This window comes from Haliaeetus leucocephalus, unplaced genomic scaffold (genome assembly GCF_000737465.1).
Source record: "Haliaeetus leucocephalus isolate CR32 unplaced genomic scaffold, Haliaeetus_leucocephalus-4.0 Scaffold668, whole genome shotgun sequence".
Taxonomy (NCBI): Eukaryota; Metazoa; Chordata; class Aves; order Accipitriformes; family Accipitridae; genus Haliaeetus; species Haliaeetus leucocephalus.
The window spans coordinates 3695226-3710859 of record NW_010973104.1 but is presented as its reverse complement, the minus strand read 5'-3'; the positions used below and the strand labels follow the sequence as shown (position 1 = coordinate 3710859).

At 43.4% G+C, this 15634-nt stretch overlaps 1 protein-coding gene across 1 annotated transcript; it reads left to right on the top strand.

The window, feature by feature from the left end:
• The first annotated feature begins 85 nt into the window (after positions 1–85).
• On the top strand, positions 86–8737 carry LOC104839433. The gene is made up of 10 exons (XM_010579719.1): positions 86–292; positions 2464–2598; positions 3845–3969; positions 4263–4331; positions 4829–4942; positions 5269–5384; positions 5671–5726; positions 7221–7273; positions 7921–8048; positions 8577–8737. Exons 1-10 carry the CDS (start codon positions 86–88, stop codon positions 8735–8737), a joined length of 1164 nt encoding a protein of 387 aa, XP_010578021.1.
• Positions 8738–15634: the final 6897 nt, after the last annotated feature.

Below are 15634 nucleotides of genomic sequence, written 5' to 3'. Positions count from 1 at the left end.
ACACGGCGGTGAGCGGCCCCGAGGCGGTGTCTGCCGGGGATCCAGCACCGCGCTCCGCGCCCCGCTCCACGCTCCGCTCCCCACCATGCTGGGGCTGCTGGGGCTGTTGGGGCTACTGGGGCTCCTGGTCCTGCTCGGGGGACGGCGAGCGGCCGCTCCCGGCGCCTGGGCCCCGCTGAAGCGCTGGGCCCTGGGTTGCCTCCTGCTTTTCCACGGCGCCGGGAGGCAGCGGGCGGCCGGCGGAGGTCCCGCGGAGACACGGCGGCCCCGGCCGCTTCGCCCCGACCCCCACGTGAGTGTCCCGTGTGTCCCCTTTACCCCCCCGGTATCCCCAATCCTGGGACCCCCTTCCCCGGGACCCCCTTGCCCGGGACCTCCTTCCCCGGGACTCCCTTCCCTGTTATCTCCCTGCACCCTGGCACCCCATCCCCAGCATCTCCCCCCACCCCACGATCCCTGGAACCCCCATCCCCTGGGACCTTGCACCCCCCCCGGAGCCACACCACCTCCATCTGCGGAACCCACGTCCATCAGGGACCTGCAGCCCTCTGCATCCCCTGCACCCCAGCACCTTGCATCCCTCTGGGACCTGCATCCCTCGGGGACCCCCATTCCCTGCATCCTGGTGCCTGGCACCCCCACTGCCCAACCCCTGAAGCCTTGGGACCCACACCTTTTCTCCCCCTACCCCCCCCATCACTCCAACACATCCCAGGGAGGGCAGGTTGGGGATGTCACCTTGGCTGTCCCTTGCAGGGTTATCTCAAATCAGACCAGCTGATGTCGATGGGAAAAAGCAGGCACACTGCGGGACACAGAAGCCTTTGATTTTAGCACACTTAACTGAGTTGAATCTAATTTTCCAGGTGGACTTGTCTGCTTAATAAATAATAAACCCTCTACCTACAACCTGCACCTTGCCTGTGTTCGTGTACCATCCCATCAAAATACTCACTGTACCTATCGGGGAGATTTGGGTGGGCTTTGCTGTGTTATTTGGTGAGAGGGGGAAGCAGAAGGGCTGATGAGACAGGATTTCCCTCGGTTTTCCTTGCCTCGTCAAGATTCAGCTTGCAGATGCCAGCTGAGATTTTGGATGCTAAGTAATTTCGGTGAAAAATCAACTTCTTGCTAACATTTCCTGGAGCCTTCTGGGAATCCTTAAGTCATATTATTTAACAAATGCATTGAGGCTTCTGCTTAGCATTTAAAAAAAGAAGCTCCTTTCTCTAGCTTTTCCTTTCTACTAATTAAGCTGCTGCTTGGAGCGTTTTGAAGTGTTTTGCCAGTCTTGACCAGATTTGATAGGGCAGGAGTGACACCACCTTCCAAATCAAACTGACATCCAGGGTGGTTTGAGATATAGCCAAGGGCTCTGTGCTTTCCTCTCTGCTCCTCCAAGCAGCAGCACTGGAGCAACACTTACAAGAGAGGTCTAAAAATGGATCTGGAAAATACTTCCAGAAATGATGTCTCTGAATTTTTGCACTGGCATCCAGCAGGCTCACTCTCTGTGTATTTCCAGACCCTGTGCCCTCAAAATCCCACCTTATCTGTATGCATAAGGGCAATAATAATCTGATTTTAGTATCTTTTTTGCATTTTACAGTGAATAATTTTTCGGAAGCAGAACTTCATCCATGCCCAAAGACGCATTCATAAATCTTACTTTCCATGTTCCAGCTTGTAAAACATCCCTTTGAGCGGGTTCTGCACAAATACGTGAAGATATACATCTGCATTTGAAGTTGTGGACTTCTGTGCCTAATAATAGTTTTTGAGATTCGTGGTGTTAACTGGCCCTACAGCAGCCCAGCTGCTAATCATGTTAGTAAAGTGCTGGTTTTCCTCTGATTTTCTTTCTTTCTGTTCCTTTTCCCATTTTAGTTCTAAGTTTCCCCTAAGTATAAGTTGTCCTATATACAGTTTGAAGCTAGGTGGGGAAACAGCATGGCTGTGGCTCAATTTCATCCTCGCAGACACTCTTTTTGAGGGCACATTTCATAAGGATTTTGGTCAAGGGAACTTCTCATTGCAAAATAATCATCTTAATTCAGGATATTTCACCTTGTCTGTGGCTATCACGCAGTAATTATGTTCCCTCTCTAAAACTGCTTCTTGTCTGCTCCCTCTCTGCTTTCTGTGTCTGCCCTAATGAGGAAATGGGCAAATGAGAAAGGAAAAAGGCTTTTGTGTCAGTGTGATTATTATATGCCAGATTGCCTAAATGTTATGGACCTCTGTCATTTTCTGAGCCCATGGACTGTCCTGTGTTATGAATGAGGCTTCACTGCTGCTAGCAAAACTCTCTGGCCGTTTGCTGGGCTGCCTGCTATTAAATATAAAAAGTGAAAGTAAAATTTGATTTCCGAGAAGAAACCTAGGGAAAACAAAGAATTACTCATCTTCTTCCCCTCCTTTCCTGCCTCCACCTGGACCTAAAATCCATTTCCCTTTCCCTAGGCACTCGATTCGGTTTACTTCACTGGCTTTGCAGAGACCAACAAGACCTTTGTGATTGCTCGTCTTGCGAAACGTCCCAATGGGATCTGTGAGATGTGGCTCTTCCTGAGGGTGGATGGAATAGGAGAGTTTGAAGTAAGTGGTGGATGTGGGATGACATTGAAGAGCAGTGCTTAACTCCTATCTTGAAGCCATGTTAGGATCCCAAGCAAAAATTAATGTCCTCTGCATCTTCACTACATTAACATCCTAACGATAAGACATCAGTGCTGTGTCTAAAGGCAGTGTAGAACTGGCCAGATTACTGGTTATGTCTAATTTTTTGAGTAGGTACCTGACACTCATTCCCTTTTTCCCCTAATGTGCACAAAACGTATTTTCTGAAAAGTGTCTTGGTAAGTATTCCAGGAAGAATTTGAGCATTCAGTCTTTCTGATAATGTGCAGCACCTGGTTAATAAGTTACGTTGTATGGTTATGGTTCATTTTTTTCCCCCTTTTTAATGAGTGAATGCTATAAAAAACATTGTGGAATTGCCTCCATAAAAGAGAAAGGAAAGCTTTTAGGGAGTTATATGTACATCTGCTTCGTTCTTGCTAAAAAGAAAACAGTGTTAATCATATATTTTGACTGTGGATTTTCTTTTTTCTTAATAGCTGACTACATAGTAAAGAAGGAGGGAAGATCTGGCATAAATCCCTTTTCACTCAACTATGTTTATGTTCACAAATTTGTTTCACTAAGTAGCCATGATCAGAAAAAGCAGGAGACATCCTATTTGCAGAAAATAATAAAAGAGAAGATTGATATGCATTATTTTGTTTTCTAGTAATATTTAGTATAACGATACTACTTTGTGGCTTTGTTACTTAGAACTGCCAGCCAAGTTCAGGACCTTCTTAGATCCTTCCCTACAGCAACAGGCTTAAGCTCTCTTTTAGTAAGGTGGCAGCTTAAGGAAACAAGACATGGTTTTCAAAGAGCAGCTAAATAGTTTGGGGAGCTTGCATGCAGTAGAAATTTAAATCATTTTAGAGTTTCATCAGATTCAGTCTTAAAAATAAATTTACTCCCAAAGCCCTGTATCAGCTTGGCTGTAAGCTTGACAGTCACTAGCGTAAGGAGCTGAGTTCTTGCAGTGACCTCCCATCACACAAGTAATTCAGCTGTATTATCTGAAACAATCCTGTGTTATCTTATAACTCAGGTGGTTTAGATGCAATGTCCCCTCTCTGAAAATCTGATTACCAGAAAGCAGGTAGAACTGAAAAGCCAATTCAACCAAATGTTCCTCCTGCAGAGGACCGTCAGAGCAGGAGTTCACCCACGTTGCATCCTCACAATTGAATTAAGCAAATGTTTTCCTGAAATGTCTTTTTAGCACCCACAACATCCAAACATGATGGTGAGTGATGAATCTGAAGAGATTTGGAGTGGAGGAGGGCTTACTATTGAATACTTAGAGCCCCAAACACGCTGGAAAATAAGCTTCGACGGATTACTCAGGTATTGCAGCACTCTATAGTTTCATTTATGTACACTGAAGACTAAGGCTTTTTGAACACTGTCTGGAAATACATTTAACTGTCTTGAACCAAAAGCTATTTGGTAACAATAGCACGCATTGGTTTTTATGGAATGAAAATACAGCTACTAATACATAGCATTACTATTCTACCTTAGCACACAATAGTATCATTCTTCTGCAGTCTCTCCTATTGCATCCATTTACAAAGATGTAAGAAACATTTTGCTGTTTGTTTAGGAATGATACGCAATCATAGTGCTTTGCCTTACAGAAAAGGACCCTACCGACAGCAGTGGAGCGAAGAGGAAGGTGAACTTGTACCAGTTAAATTCTCTTTCCAGTAAGAGTGTTTCACATTTGCTTTGGGATGTATAGTGAGTTCATGGTTAGAGATTTGGTTATGGTTTTCAAAGGGTCAAGTGCACAGAGTAACACATGAAGCCCTCACCTCTGCTTTCTCTTTCCGTTTATGGACTCTGTTTGTCTGATAAAAAATTATTTGCTGTCAAAGTAGCACAGCATGTCTGGAGTAATGCTGTATTTGTACCTCTGAACAGACTACATGAGAGAAAGCAGTATGCTTTTCCTTGGGGCTCTGCCCTGCTGGCTTCCCTTCCTAGGTAATCTGTTGACTCTTGTAGGCCGTTGTTGCTCTTCTCGGTTTCCTTTTCTTTGCCTCCTTGAAAAGTAGTTACATATTTAAAATGACGAAAATCAGCATTTTTCCAATAATCATAAAATACAAAGAGTGCCACTGTCAGGGTAGCAAGTGCACAATTTGGCCTAGTGTGACCTGAAAGCTAATAATGTCTTTTATTTTTCCCCTTCTTTTCCTAGTTGGGAGAACTTCACAGAAGTCTTTAACTTTAGTGTCGACAGTCACCCCAGCACATTTGCACGTGCATTTGCCCAGGAACCGTGGACCATCGAGTTCTTCCAGAGGGTCAAAAAGTGAGAGGCGAGATTAATTTCTTCTGGGGTTAATAGTAATTTTTCTACGGATCTCTTCAGGGTCTGTCATATGTTGTTTTAGGTGATTTTAGAAGGTGGCTTTAATTTGAATTGAGCTAATAAAGAGCATGGCTCCTGTCAGGTGTCTCCTGGATTCATTACCACACCAGACCTGGCAACCTCTAAGGAGGATCCTGCACACAGACAGGATCTTCCTAATATCTCCTTCATTTTGGGATATAAGTCCATCAGATTGGCATTGAGGCTGCTTGAATAGGAGAATCATTGATTTTGCCTGTGCCAATTCACTCTTTTCTTTCTTCCAGACAAAGGGAACAACATTTCCGACATGAGCAGTGGGGCCAGTCTGTTGGAGAAATTGAAATAAAAAATCATGAGAAAACCGAACTTTCCCTCAAAGGCGTTCGGAGCCACTCTTATGGTAACAGCACCAGAAGCAATTCACTCGGTTACCTTCCCTATAGCTGGTACTGGTAGGACAGCGGGACTAAAGATTATCTTTAAAAATAACCAATTTCATGACTGGGCTTGGAGTTAAGACATTTCAGAGGAAATGCCATTACAGTTCTGGGGACATGCATATGCTTCCCGTGTTATCAATTACAGGATATCTCTTTATCCAAAGTTAATGTCAAGTCAGGTGCTATTAGTTCATGTTTTCCAGCAATGGTGAACTTTAGGGTGGGTGATTTTGTTCTTTTTTGCAGGTATCCGGGACTGGTCTGAGATTTACCGTTACGTCATGATTTTGGCACACTTTGAGGTGGGTATTAACATGCCAATATGCTTCTTCACCATGAAAATGGTGATGTTCCTGAGCTTGTCAGTTGTATTTAAATAACTAGAAATAAGGCATTGGGAGCATCCACGGTGTGCAATCAGAAGTTCTAACTGGTGCCATCATGAGCCCATATCAGTGTTGGGAGCAGCTCTCAAAAGCAGAGCCGTGTTTGTAAAAACTGAGATTTTGCTGCACGAGTTGAACCAAAAGTTGTTTTGGTAACTTGCAACTGTCTGTTTTGGCTTTTTTTAAGAAAAATTAGATAGGCAGCTTTACAGGACAGATTCTCGGCTGCCACAAATACCCAGCACTCTGTGGAGTTTGTGCAGTGCTGATTCACACTGATTGAGAGCCTGAGGTGTTTGAAGGCATCCTAAGCCTTCATGACAGCAGTCGGCAAATATTTCTGCCTGTGCTGAGCTCTAATTCTTTGCTTTGCCGTTGTGGCTACGCTGGAGGAGAGTCAGCGCTGTGGCTGCTGGGAGCACACAGCCTGGGGAAATGCTGAATGCTGACCTTACAAGCTGGCATGCAACCCAAACAGATGCTCCTGAAAAGGCCTTCCTTTGCTAACGCAGGCGTAAAGAAATCTGAACTCTCTATTATAGGCAGCATTGCAGGAGTTAAGGCTGAATTCAGAATAAAAGTTCTTTTCCCAGATATGTGGTGGCCAGCACAAAAACTCACCTTGGAAAATCTCGCGTATGTGCAGATCTGGTACTTGCTGTGATTTAACATATACCTGTGTACCTTTTGATAAGACTGTGCTTTTGCACTGCGATGTATATAATCAGGTAGTAACCTCTCCCTTTTCTTCATAGTTATTCAGGACTCAAAATAACTGTGGCTCTTCCTCTCCTAATTAAAAGCTATCTGACTGTTTCTTAAGAAGGAATTAAAGTTTACCGCTGATTGAAGTTTGGAGTCCTCATACCCTGAGTGTCTGTACATATATAACATCACAGCCTAGGCTTTTATTTGCCTCAGAGCAGCCCAAGCGCAGCATGAAGAGATTCAGACTCAAGGATGGAAGAGAAATGAATAAAAACATGAGATTCCTCTTTCTCAGTTAACATTTTTCCTGTATGCTGCTCTCAGACATAGAATAATATAGGTTAAAAGAGATTTCTGGTCAAAGCAGGGCCAACTTTGGTAGCTTGCCCATCAGTTTTGAACATGGCTAGCTGACTTCTGTGCAGGTATTGTTTCCCTCCTCCTCTTATGTCTGCTTGCTGTGGACTTTCTGTTGTCCTTAATGTCCTTAATTTGTCCTTAATATGTTTGGTTTATATTCTTGGACTCTCATTTGCAGCCAGATTTTCAAGGATGATGTATTGAGAAGATTTAAAAGTATAAAGTCATAGCACGTTGCATAACCTGAGATATATCCAGTGTCATCTTGGTCAAGTCAGTGTATGACCCACAGAAATGAGTCCGCTCAAATTAGACTGCTTTTTCTTTATCGCTCTCTTACAGGATGGGACTGCAGCACATTTAACAGTTATTAATATGCCAGCTACCACAACTAAGTAAGTAACCACAGAAGTTTAAGCTGCTAAAAACATATGTCTTAAAGGTGGCAGAAGTTGCTCTGCAGGATGCTTATATGCACATTCTTGCTTTGAACCCGTACAGCCCAATTTCCATCCACACCTTGCTCCCCACTCCCTCCACCCAATTTTCCATTTGAAATCAGTCACAAGGACAGCTTTTACCTTCAATTACTTCCTTTCCATTCAATTACTATTTGGCTGATTCAGCTGCCTGTCTTTCTGTCTAGATGAGTTAGAGGTACAAATTGAGCACTTCCAGCTATTTAAGAAGGTGTGTCTCCATAGTAGGGCATTATGCAGGGAGCCCTGCCTCGCTGACTGGTGTTCTCTGCATCCAGAAGCTTAAAGACCAGCATTCATGGCCGTGGGACCAAGTGGGACCAAGTGACCTGCCTGTCCCACCTGCCCACCACAATCCTTCCTGCAAGCCTCATCTTTCCTGCATGCGTGGCTTCCCCCGCTCACCATTTGCAATATCCCACAATATAACCTTTTTTATTTATTCCTGCTGCTTTCCAGGGATGAAGGCCATGCTCAGCGTTGAGCTCCCCTGGAAGGCCAATGTGCTGGTCCATTTGAGTTTTGGTTGAACGTTACATCTGCTCCATTTCTTTCCCCTTCAGCCTCACTGTAGGTTATGTCTTTTTCCCCGATGGGAGGAAGGCTGGCATCGAGTGGTCCAATGCCTCACTGGCTGAGATGGCTGATGATGGTGTTATCAAGGATGAATATGGAGTCAGTTTTACTGCCGGTAAGCTAAATATAGCCCAACTATATCTGCCTTCAGCTTTTTGGCATGCAGCTCATTTGCTGGAGGAAAGACTATTCGGTGAAATTCCATGTGATCCTTGGAGCAAGTTGGAAAGCTAAATGCATCATCCTACACCCTGAGAAATTTACCTCTGTGCTTAAGTTAAGTCATATGTAGTGTGCCATTGGTGAAATGGTGTTGTGTCCACTGCAGGATCAGGGCCACAGGCAGTTGTACCAGAGGGAGAGTTACAGTTTCTATTTGTGGTGACTGTTGCTTATGCTAATCCAGATAAATGATGTGATTTTTGCTTTTTTATATGTCAAAACATGTATTATGAGGCGGATTCAGCTGCTCTGGAAATAGAGCTTGATCAAAGATTTTACTTAATTTGCAAAGCAGACAGGAAAACTATTGCTCTTATTGCATAAGAAGAAACCATATGCAAAAATAATAGATCTTGGGATTTTTTGAGGTAAAATACTACTGAAGGTTGGAGACATTCTTCCCTTTTTACTCCTATCCAAGGTGGCAAGTACTTTGATGTTTCTGCAACGCTGGATAAGCAAGCTTGCCCCATGGTGTATAATGGCCTGACTGGAAGCGGCGTTTTCCACGAGTGCATTGCAGATTTCCGACTGAACGGGTTAACACAAGGCTGGGGCTTGGTTGAATTTTATTACAGGTAAAATAATGACAGGCAAGAAGAGGTAAAGAATTCCTATCCTCCTATATTGAGGTATGTGGCTACAGCTCCACCGATATTTGAAGCATAAATGCACAGATTTTTTATCTGATGTAAAGATATGTTGTTCATTTAGTTAAATTGACAAACACTCTATATATTATTTGAAAAAGAATGATTGTGCAAGCACTTCATACATACAGACAAACCATGGGCACTTGTTCAGTTGTTTGTGGTATAGGTTTATGTAGGATTTTGTATAGGTCTCCATACATGAGTTGATGGATGGTCCATTCTGGAGATTCTTATTTAGGCAATCGGTCACATTATAAAAATAATTAGTCCTCTGCCCCAAACAGCAGGCTAACCATTTGCAGGGTGAAATTTGCTCACGCAAGTATATGTCAGACTAGAGCACAGAACAGATAAATGTTCAGAAAATCAATACAGGAATGCCTCTTTTAGGGGAAAGGATTATATCGAGAAAGTCTGTGCTTCTTAGTGAAGCGCTGTTTCTCCTGCCACGTGATTGTCACAGTCTTTTTACCGGAGCCTTTTCCCTATTGAGTCTTTTCTCTCATGAAAAAAAGGCAAGTTTGGTTGTTTACATTCAGTTTGCTTTTTAAAAATAAACACTAATTCTTGGCTGTCAGAGGAAGTGCCATAGATGACTTTCAGGAGATTGAGAGCTCAGCTTCTTCTGAAAACCAGACATATTTGAAGCACATCAAATAGGCCACTAAACTGCCAAATGCCCGCTGGTTGAACTTAAGAACCGTGGCTGTAGCTGCTGCCAGGTACCTGCTCCACTCCCTTCACTGACTGTCAAAACCTGCATGGGGGAGGAAGTGACCCAGCACAAAAAATCTCAGCTAAAACCCAAACAAGGCACCTTCTGCAAGTCTGGACAGTCCTGGACATTTCTAGATCCGCCCCAGGAAGGCTTAATTTGGCAACGCTGACAAAATTCCCGTAGGCTCCCGTCTCATATCTGCTTCCAAATCAAAACCATGTTAGAAATTAAAGAGTGGGTGTCTGGTTCTTCCCCCTCGCCGCAGGACGCCAACTCACCATCGCTGCTCTTCTTACAGGGATGAAGCCGCCCAGCTGGTTCCAAATTTGCAGCTTGGTTCAAAAGCCAAATGACCCGAACTTTCCTCCTGGCACCCTGCGACCGACAGCTCTCCCCCGTGAGCATTTGCAAGCTTGTCCCAGCATCGTTAGCAAGCAGCAGCTTTCAAAAAAAAAAAAAGTTACTCCCTGCAAAATGCAGTTTTGGGCGTGGAACTCATTGTCACAGGATGCTGTGGAGGTCAAGGGTATAAAAGGATTTGGAGAGAAATGAGATACATTTTTAGTTGTGCAGCTTTTAGTAGTTGCTAACCATGGTGGTCTGGAGGCAATTTAAAGGAAACCTCTGAACAGCCGATTGCAGGAAGAGTGCACTAGGAGGGATCGCTCTGTGCTCTGTCTTTTGGTATTTTTCCTAAACTGCCAGCTGCTCCCCACCGTGAAGACCAGGACACTGGGCTATGTGGATCTCTGACCCAATTTAGCAGTTCCTCTGTTCTTTCAGATTTGTTTTTGAAATAAAAGCTCTATCTTTCCGAACTCTCTGGGTTTTATAGTCATTAAAACATGGGAAAAAGCTATTAGAGGAAATGACACTGATTTGATAGTCTTGTCTGTGACTGTATGAGAGCTGAACTGGAACAAGTAGGAGAAAGCACATCTAAATGAGGTGTCTTCTAGGAGTAGCATTAATGGCCAATTAAATAAGTGGTACAAACATATTTTTCCCTGGTCTGAAGGAAAGCCAGGGCCTGGTAGTCCAATTTAGAAGATCTGAATTTCTCATCATTCTCTTGAACTTAGATGCCATATTAATCACAACATTCCTGTTAGTCACTGATAGCTGCTGGCCCAAGGTAGCCTACAGTGTATTCCCTACCTAGATGCATCTTGCCATTAAATACTGAAAATTAAACAATACTTATGATATGTCAAGAAAAAATAGTTATGTTGGAAGATCTGGATAGAAGGAATTAAGGAAAGATGCCTCATTCTGTGTACCAGGCAGCAACGCTATGCAACTCCTGGGAATATCATAAGGATATGTTGTAATAGTACCTCCACTCCGTTTAAGAAAGTTCTGAAATCTGGGTGCATATATATATATTTATAATCTCTGCTTAGGCTGACACTGGAGGAGACTTTAACAGACTTTAAAGAAGACTTTCCCCTTTCTGAGATAGTTCTTACACTATTACTATAACAACATTATATGCAGAATAGGTGCATGAATGTAAAATTATTCAGCCTATATATATCATGGCATGACTGCATGTTCAAATTTGGGATGCATTACTGAACAAGGCTGGGATGATGCCAGCAACAGCCTGACATGATGCAATAGGCTGATTTTATCAGCAGACTCTTCTACAGCTGTGCAGTAGGGTAGAGAGATTCCCACTCCCTGATGAATAACATTGTCCCTGTTCTGCATTTGTGCCTGTGAGCTGTACCCCACCGAATGCACAGATTTGTGGTGCAAGTGCCGTGCCCCTCCTTGCAACCCAAGCCATCAGCTGTATGGGTAAAGCAGACTTACGATTGCATTTCTTTCGGTATAGTCATTGATTCAGACCTTTGGATTTTAGCTGGACTTCTATAAATACTTCCTTAGTTACAGTGGTATTAAGAAATGCATTCTTGTGAGTCTTGCATAAACTTAAAGATGTCTTCAATCTGTCTGCACTGGTAGTCTCAATGCACTGAACCAGGGAGCTTCTAAATTACTCGAGACCATGGTACTCTGACAGAAGGGAAGGCCTTATGCCTCTTTTTACACACAAGAAATCAGTCAAATAGGTAATTTTAGAAAGGTTAGAAAAATAACTATGATGTTATACATTACAGTTTGTTCCTACTAAGTATGTGGCTTGTTTTGCTATGATCTCAGGAACGTCTGTTCCTTTTTCCTGTGGAGTTTTTGTCATGTCTTTTCTTTTTTTTCTTTTCTTGAAGACTGTTACCATTTAGAAGAAGGAATACAGGCACATAATCAGGTGCCTCTTTGGAGGTGTTGGACAATGTAGATAATAAGAAAAATTGTTAATTATTACTCTGGAATGATAGTTTGAGAAATTGATGTAAAAAAGTTCCCTGTCCAGGCCAAAAATTAAAAATCCATCCCATCAAGGAAGGTATTGATCTGGCTGTTTCTGACCTGCAGAAACGGGGCTACAGCTGGGGATGCTGTGGGGCAAATGGCAGGTATCTCCCCCGAATCGTAGTCTTTGAAGTTCATGTTCCTGCAGTGGAGGAGGCAGAGGAGGATGACGTAACCTTCATCGCTCTCCTTTTGTCCTCTTGTTTCTTTTGGTACCAGTGGATGGAGAATTAGAGCACTCCTGAGTTCAGTTTGGAAAAGTTCAAGCAGGGTACAGAAAATGATTAATAAAGTTTTGAGCTGGCAGGTTTATTTGCCAGGTGATGAACTACTGGTACGGTATTTCAGCTTGAAGGACTGAAAAATTGACTGTCGGGGGTTTTCTCCCTGGATTTCAAATTAGTTTATAGTAAGCTTGTGTCCAGGACACATGGAATAACTTATTTAATTTAAAATAAATCTACCAAGCCCCACGCTTTGACCATATGAAGTGGTCCTTCTCTTGTGGCTCCTTTCTCGGTGGAAAAATCCATCTTGGGAAATGCTTCTGCAGCCCAAAAGCATTAATTCTGAGAAAAAAAAAAAGCAGTAAATGGAGGCAAGTCCTGGCCAGAAGTGAAATGTAGCATATGATCTGCTCTCGTCCGGCATGAAGAGAGGCAGCTGGAGCCTTGTCGGGATGAGCTGCTTTCCAGCATCTGCATTTTGCACGTCTGGGAGGAACTGAACACCTGTAATTCCTGCTGCTGTCAATGGGCCAGCGCCTGACACGGCAAAATACTTGCATAAAATACTTGCGCGTCCCACTGGAGCTCACATGCACGTTGAATTTCAAGACTCAGGCACTTGTAAAGAGGTCGTTTAAAGGCTGTCAGCCCCAAACTAAGCAGTTCCCATCAATCTGGCCTTGGCTACTGATGTCTAGAATGGTAAATATTTTACTAGGCTTATATATTCTCCTTCCTTTTTGCAATCTTTCATGTATTCGTAGTATAGATGTAAAGGCCATTTTCAGTGACACTGTATTTCACTGGTAAAAAGAAAGGAAGAAAAAAAATCTTTTTTTCTCTTTGGATTTATGTCCTAGCCTTACAGTTGGTGAAGCAAAATGTAGCCCAGGGAGTTCTGTAATTTATTTAAAAAAAAAAAGTACTATATGGCCGAATTCTCTCTGCAAAGCAACCAATTATTTCAAAAGTAGACTTTTCCCTCCATAAGAGCAAGCTCAGCAGCCAAATGACTCAAAGACATTCCAGACAAAAAGACTGATAACAACCCACTCCCTTCTCCCATGTACTGGAACCCTGACTGCCTCACGCTCCCTCTTGTTTACCATAAAAAGCCACATCAGTCTTTCTCCATCCAAAATTCCTCTTCCCTAAACTGTGGCTGTTTTATTGTCGCTGCTCTCCTAATGTACTTAGACTCAGAGCTCAGGTGTCTGAAGCAGGGCCTCCAAAGGGATCTGTTCTGGGGGGCTTTTTGGGTCCTCCCCCCCATTTTGAGGCATTTTCCTTTCCCGGTTGAGGCTGTAACTAGTTACAGCATTGATTTTTGCTTTTATTCAGCATAAAAAGCTTTACTAAAACCACAGTGCAAATGAAGTTCATTCTAATCTGGCCATAAAATTTTACGAGGGATGTAAATCAAAGGGAGGAGTGGCAGCTAATGCTCTGGAAGAGTTGAGCCCTGTTCAAGTTTTCTCAGTAGGGTTAAATCCCTCCAGGAGCAATTAGCCTAACAAGCTGTTTGGTCCACTTATAAATAACGTCATCAATGGAGACGTCTGGAGGTGTCTGCTCTGTGCACAAGAGACTTTCCAAATATGCTGAGTGGTGAATGACTTTTTTTTCTTGATCCACAGCATGGGGGTGGAGATGCATAGCTGACATGTCCCAGCAGCTTCGCTCACATATTTGTCATGTTTTCCAGGAAAGATATAGAGGGGTAAGTAGGAGTGCCATGCTCTTCTGGAGTGTCCTCCTACATTGCTTGGTAGCTGTGCATGAGACAGCATTTCTTAAGTGTTGACCCCAAATGCTTTGGTCAAAGTGACTTAGAAATGACCCTGTGCACAATAAACCTGGGAATGGTTCATGGCTGAAGTCCTTGTCACATCTCCTGGGACATCTGAGACCTGTGCAGGACTTCTGGTTGCTATAGGTGTTAGAAAAGTGATTTGCAGAAAGAGGTCCATCAGATGCCATTTGAGCAAGAAGATGTTGATAGGAGCGAGGGTCTGGGTGCAGCCCATGGCTGTGCCAGCCCTGGAGGGCTGAGGTATGAGGGAGACAAGTTTTACCTCTACAGAGTGTCTTTTCTGCAGTTATTTGTCTGGAGAGACTCAACAAGGTGGAAGTTTCTTTTGGATGTGTCCAAGTGACTTTGGTTTCTGCACTGAGGGGCATCTCTGGCACATCTGGGCCCCACCACCTCGACTAACTCTATAGCCTCATTTTTCCCTTCTGCTTGAGAGATGACCTTAATTCTCCTACCTGTACCATTGGCTTGAAGCATCTTCTTGGGTTTGGTTTTTTTTTTTAATTGTCATCTGTTTGTCTTTTTCTGAAATACATTGTAAATCTCCAGCGTTTGTGGTCTTATGATTATGGAGGAATCTTCTGCAGCACGTGGAGAGCTCACCCCATAAAACTGGCTTTATAAAATGCTAATTAGATGTTTTCAGTTGCAAGGATAAATAGACTGCCCATATCCCTTTAAAGTTTGATTTTTAAAAATAGAGCTGAAAGGGGCTCTTAGCCGATCTCTGCCAAAGCATGAACTCTACCATTGGTGAAAAAAACACCCACATAAGGAGAAGACAGCCCTGAATAATTGCAGTAGCCTTAAGCTGATGCCTTTAACCATCAAAAATGGAGACTTTCATAAGCAAAAAAACCTCAGCACAGATGCTGCCTTGATTTCAACCCTCATACGACTCTGTCATTTGAGTTTGTTCACCGAACCCAGCAAATTTCCATGTGTCAGGAGGCATGAATGCTTTTGGATGAGAGGATGAAAAGGATGGGAAAAGGATGAAAGGCCTTCGGTCTCATCCTGTTTGCACCTTGAAGGGACAGACCTGCATTCTGCATATTGCATCCAGTGCAGAAGAAGTGCTGTTGTGGGTGCCTAAATATGTTGATATCTCAGTGTGAGTGAAAACGGTGATCATCTCTTTCAGAAGGAGTTCCACCATAAAATCTAAGTTGCTTGACACCAGGTTTGGTCACGTCCCATGTCTAGGGGGATAGGATACGACACATCCAGACAGGACTATGCAGCTCAGCACCAGTAGGATAAAAATTCAGCTCCCTAGAAATCCCAGTAAGCCAAGGTGCCAGGGCAGGGCCAAGCAGCTGGGGCAGGAGCAAGGGCAATGTCACAGTTGAAGGCATGGTAGCAAGCACATGTCTGTGGTGACATGAGCCAATATTGTGTATATATCTATAAACAGAGAAAAAGTGACCCTGAGGACATCTGGAAGCTGACTGAATTATACCTTTCTACAGGTCAAAAATGCTATTTGTATTTTTTCTCTGCTCTTAAGGCCGTGAAAGTAGCAACTATTCAGGCAAGGAGACAATGATGTTTTTTACCCCTGTCACCCCTTTTCAGTGGAAATCGCAGTTTTTTCCTTTGGCAAAACAACCCAAATTATGCACACTTGATACGTTTTGATTAACTTTTTAAACCTTCCTTTTGGATGAAGCACGGGAAATTCCACTG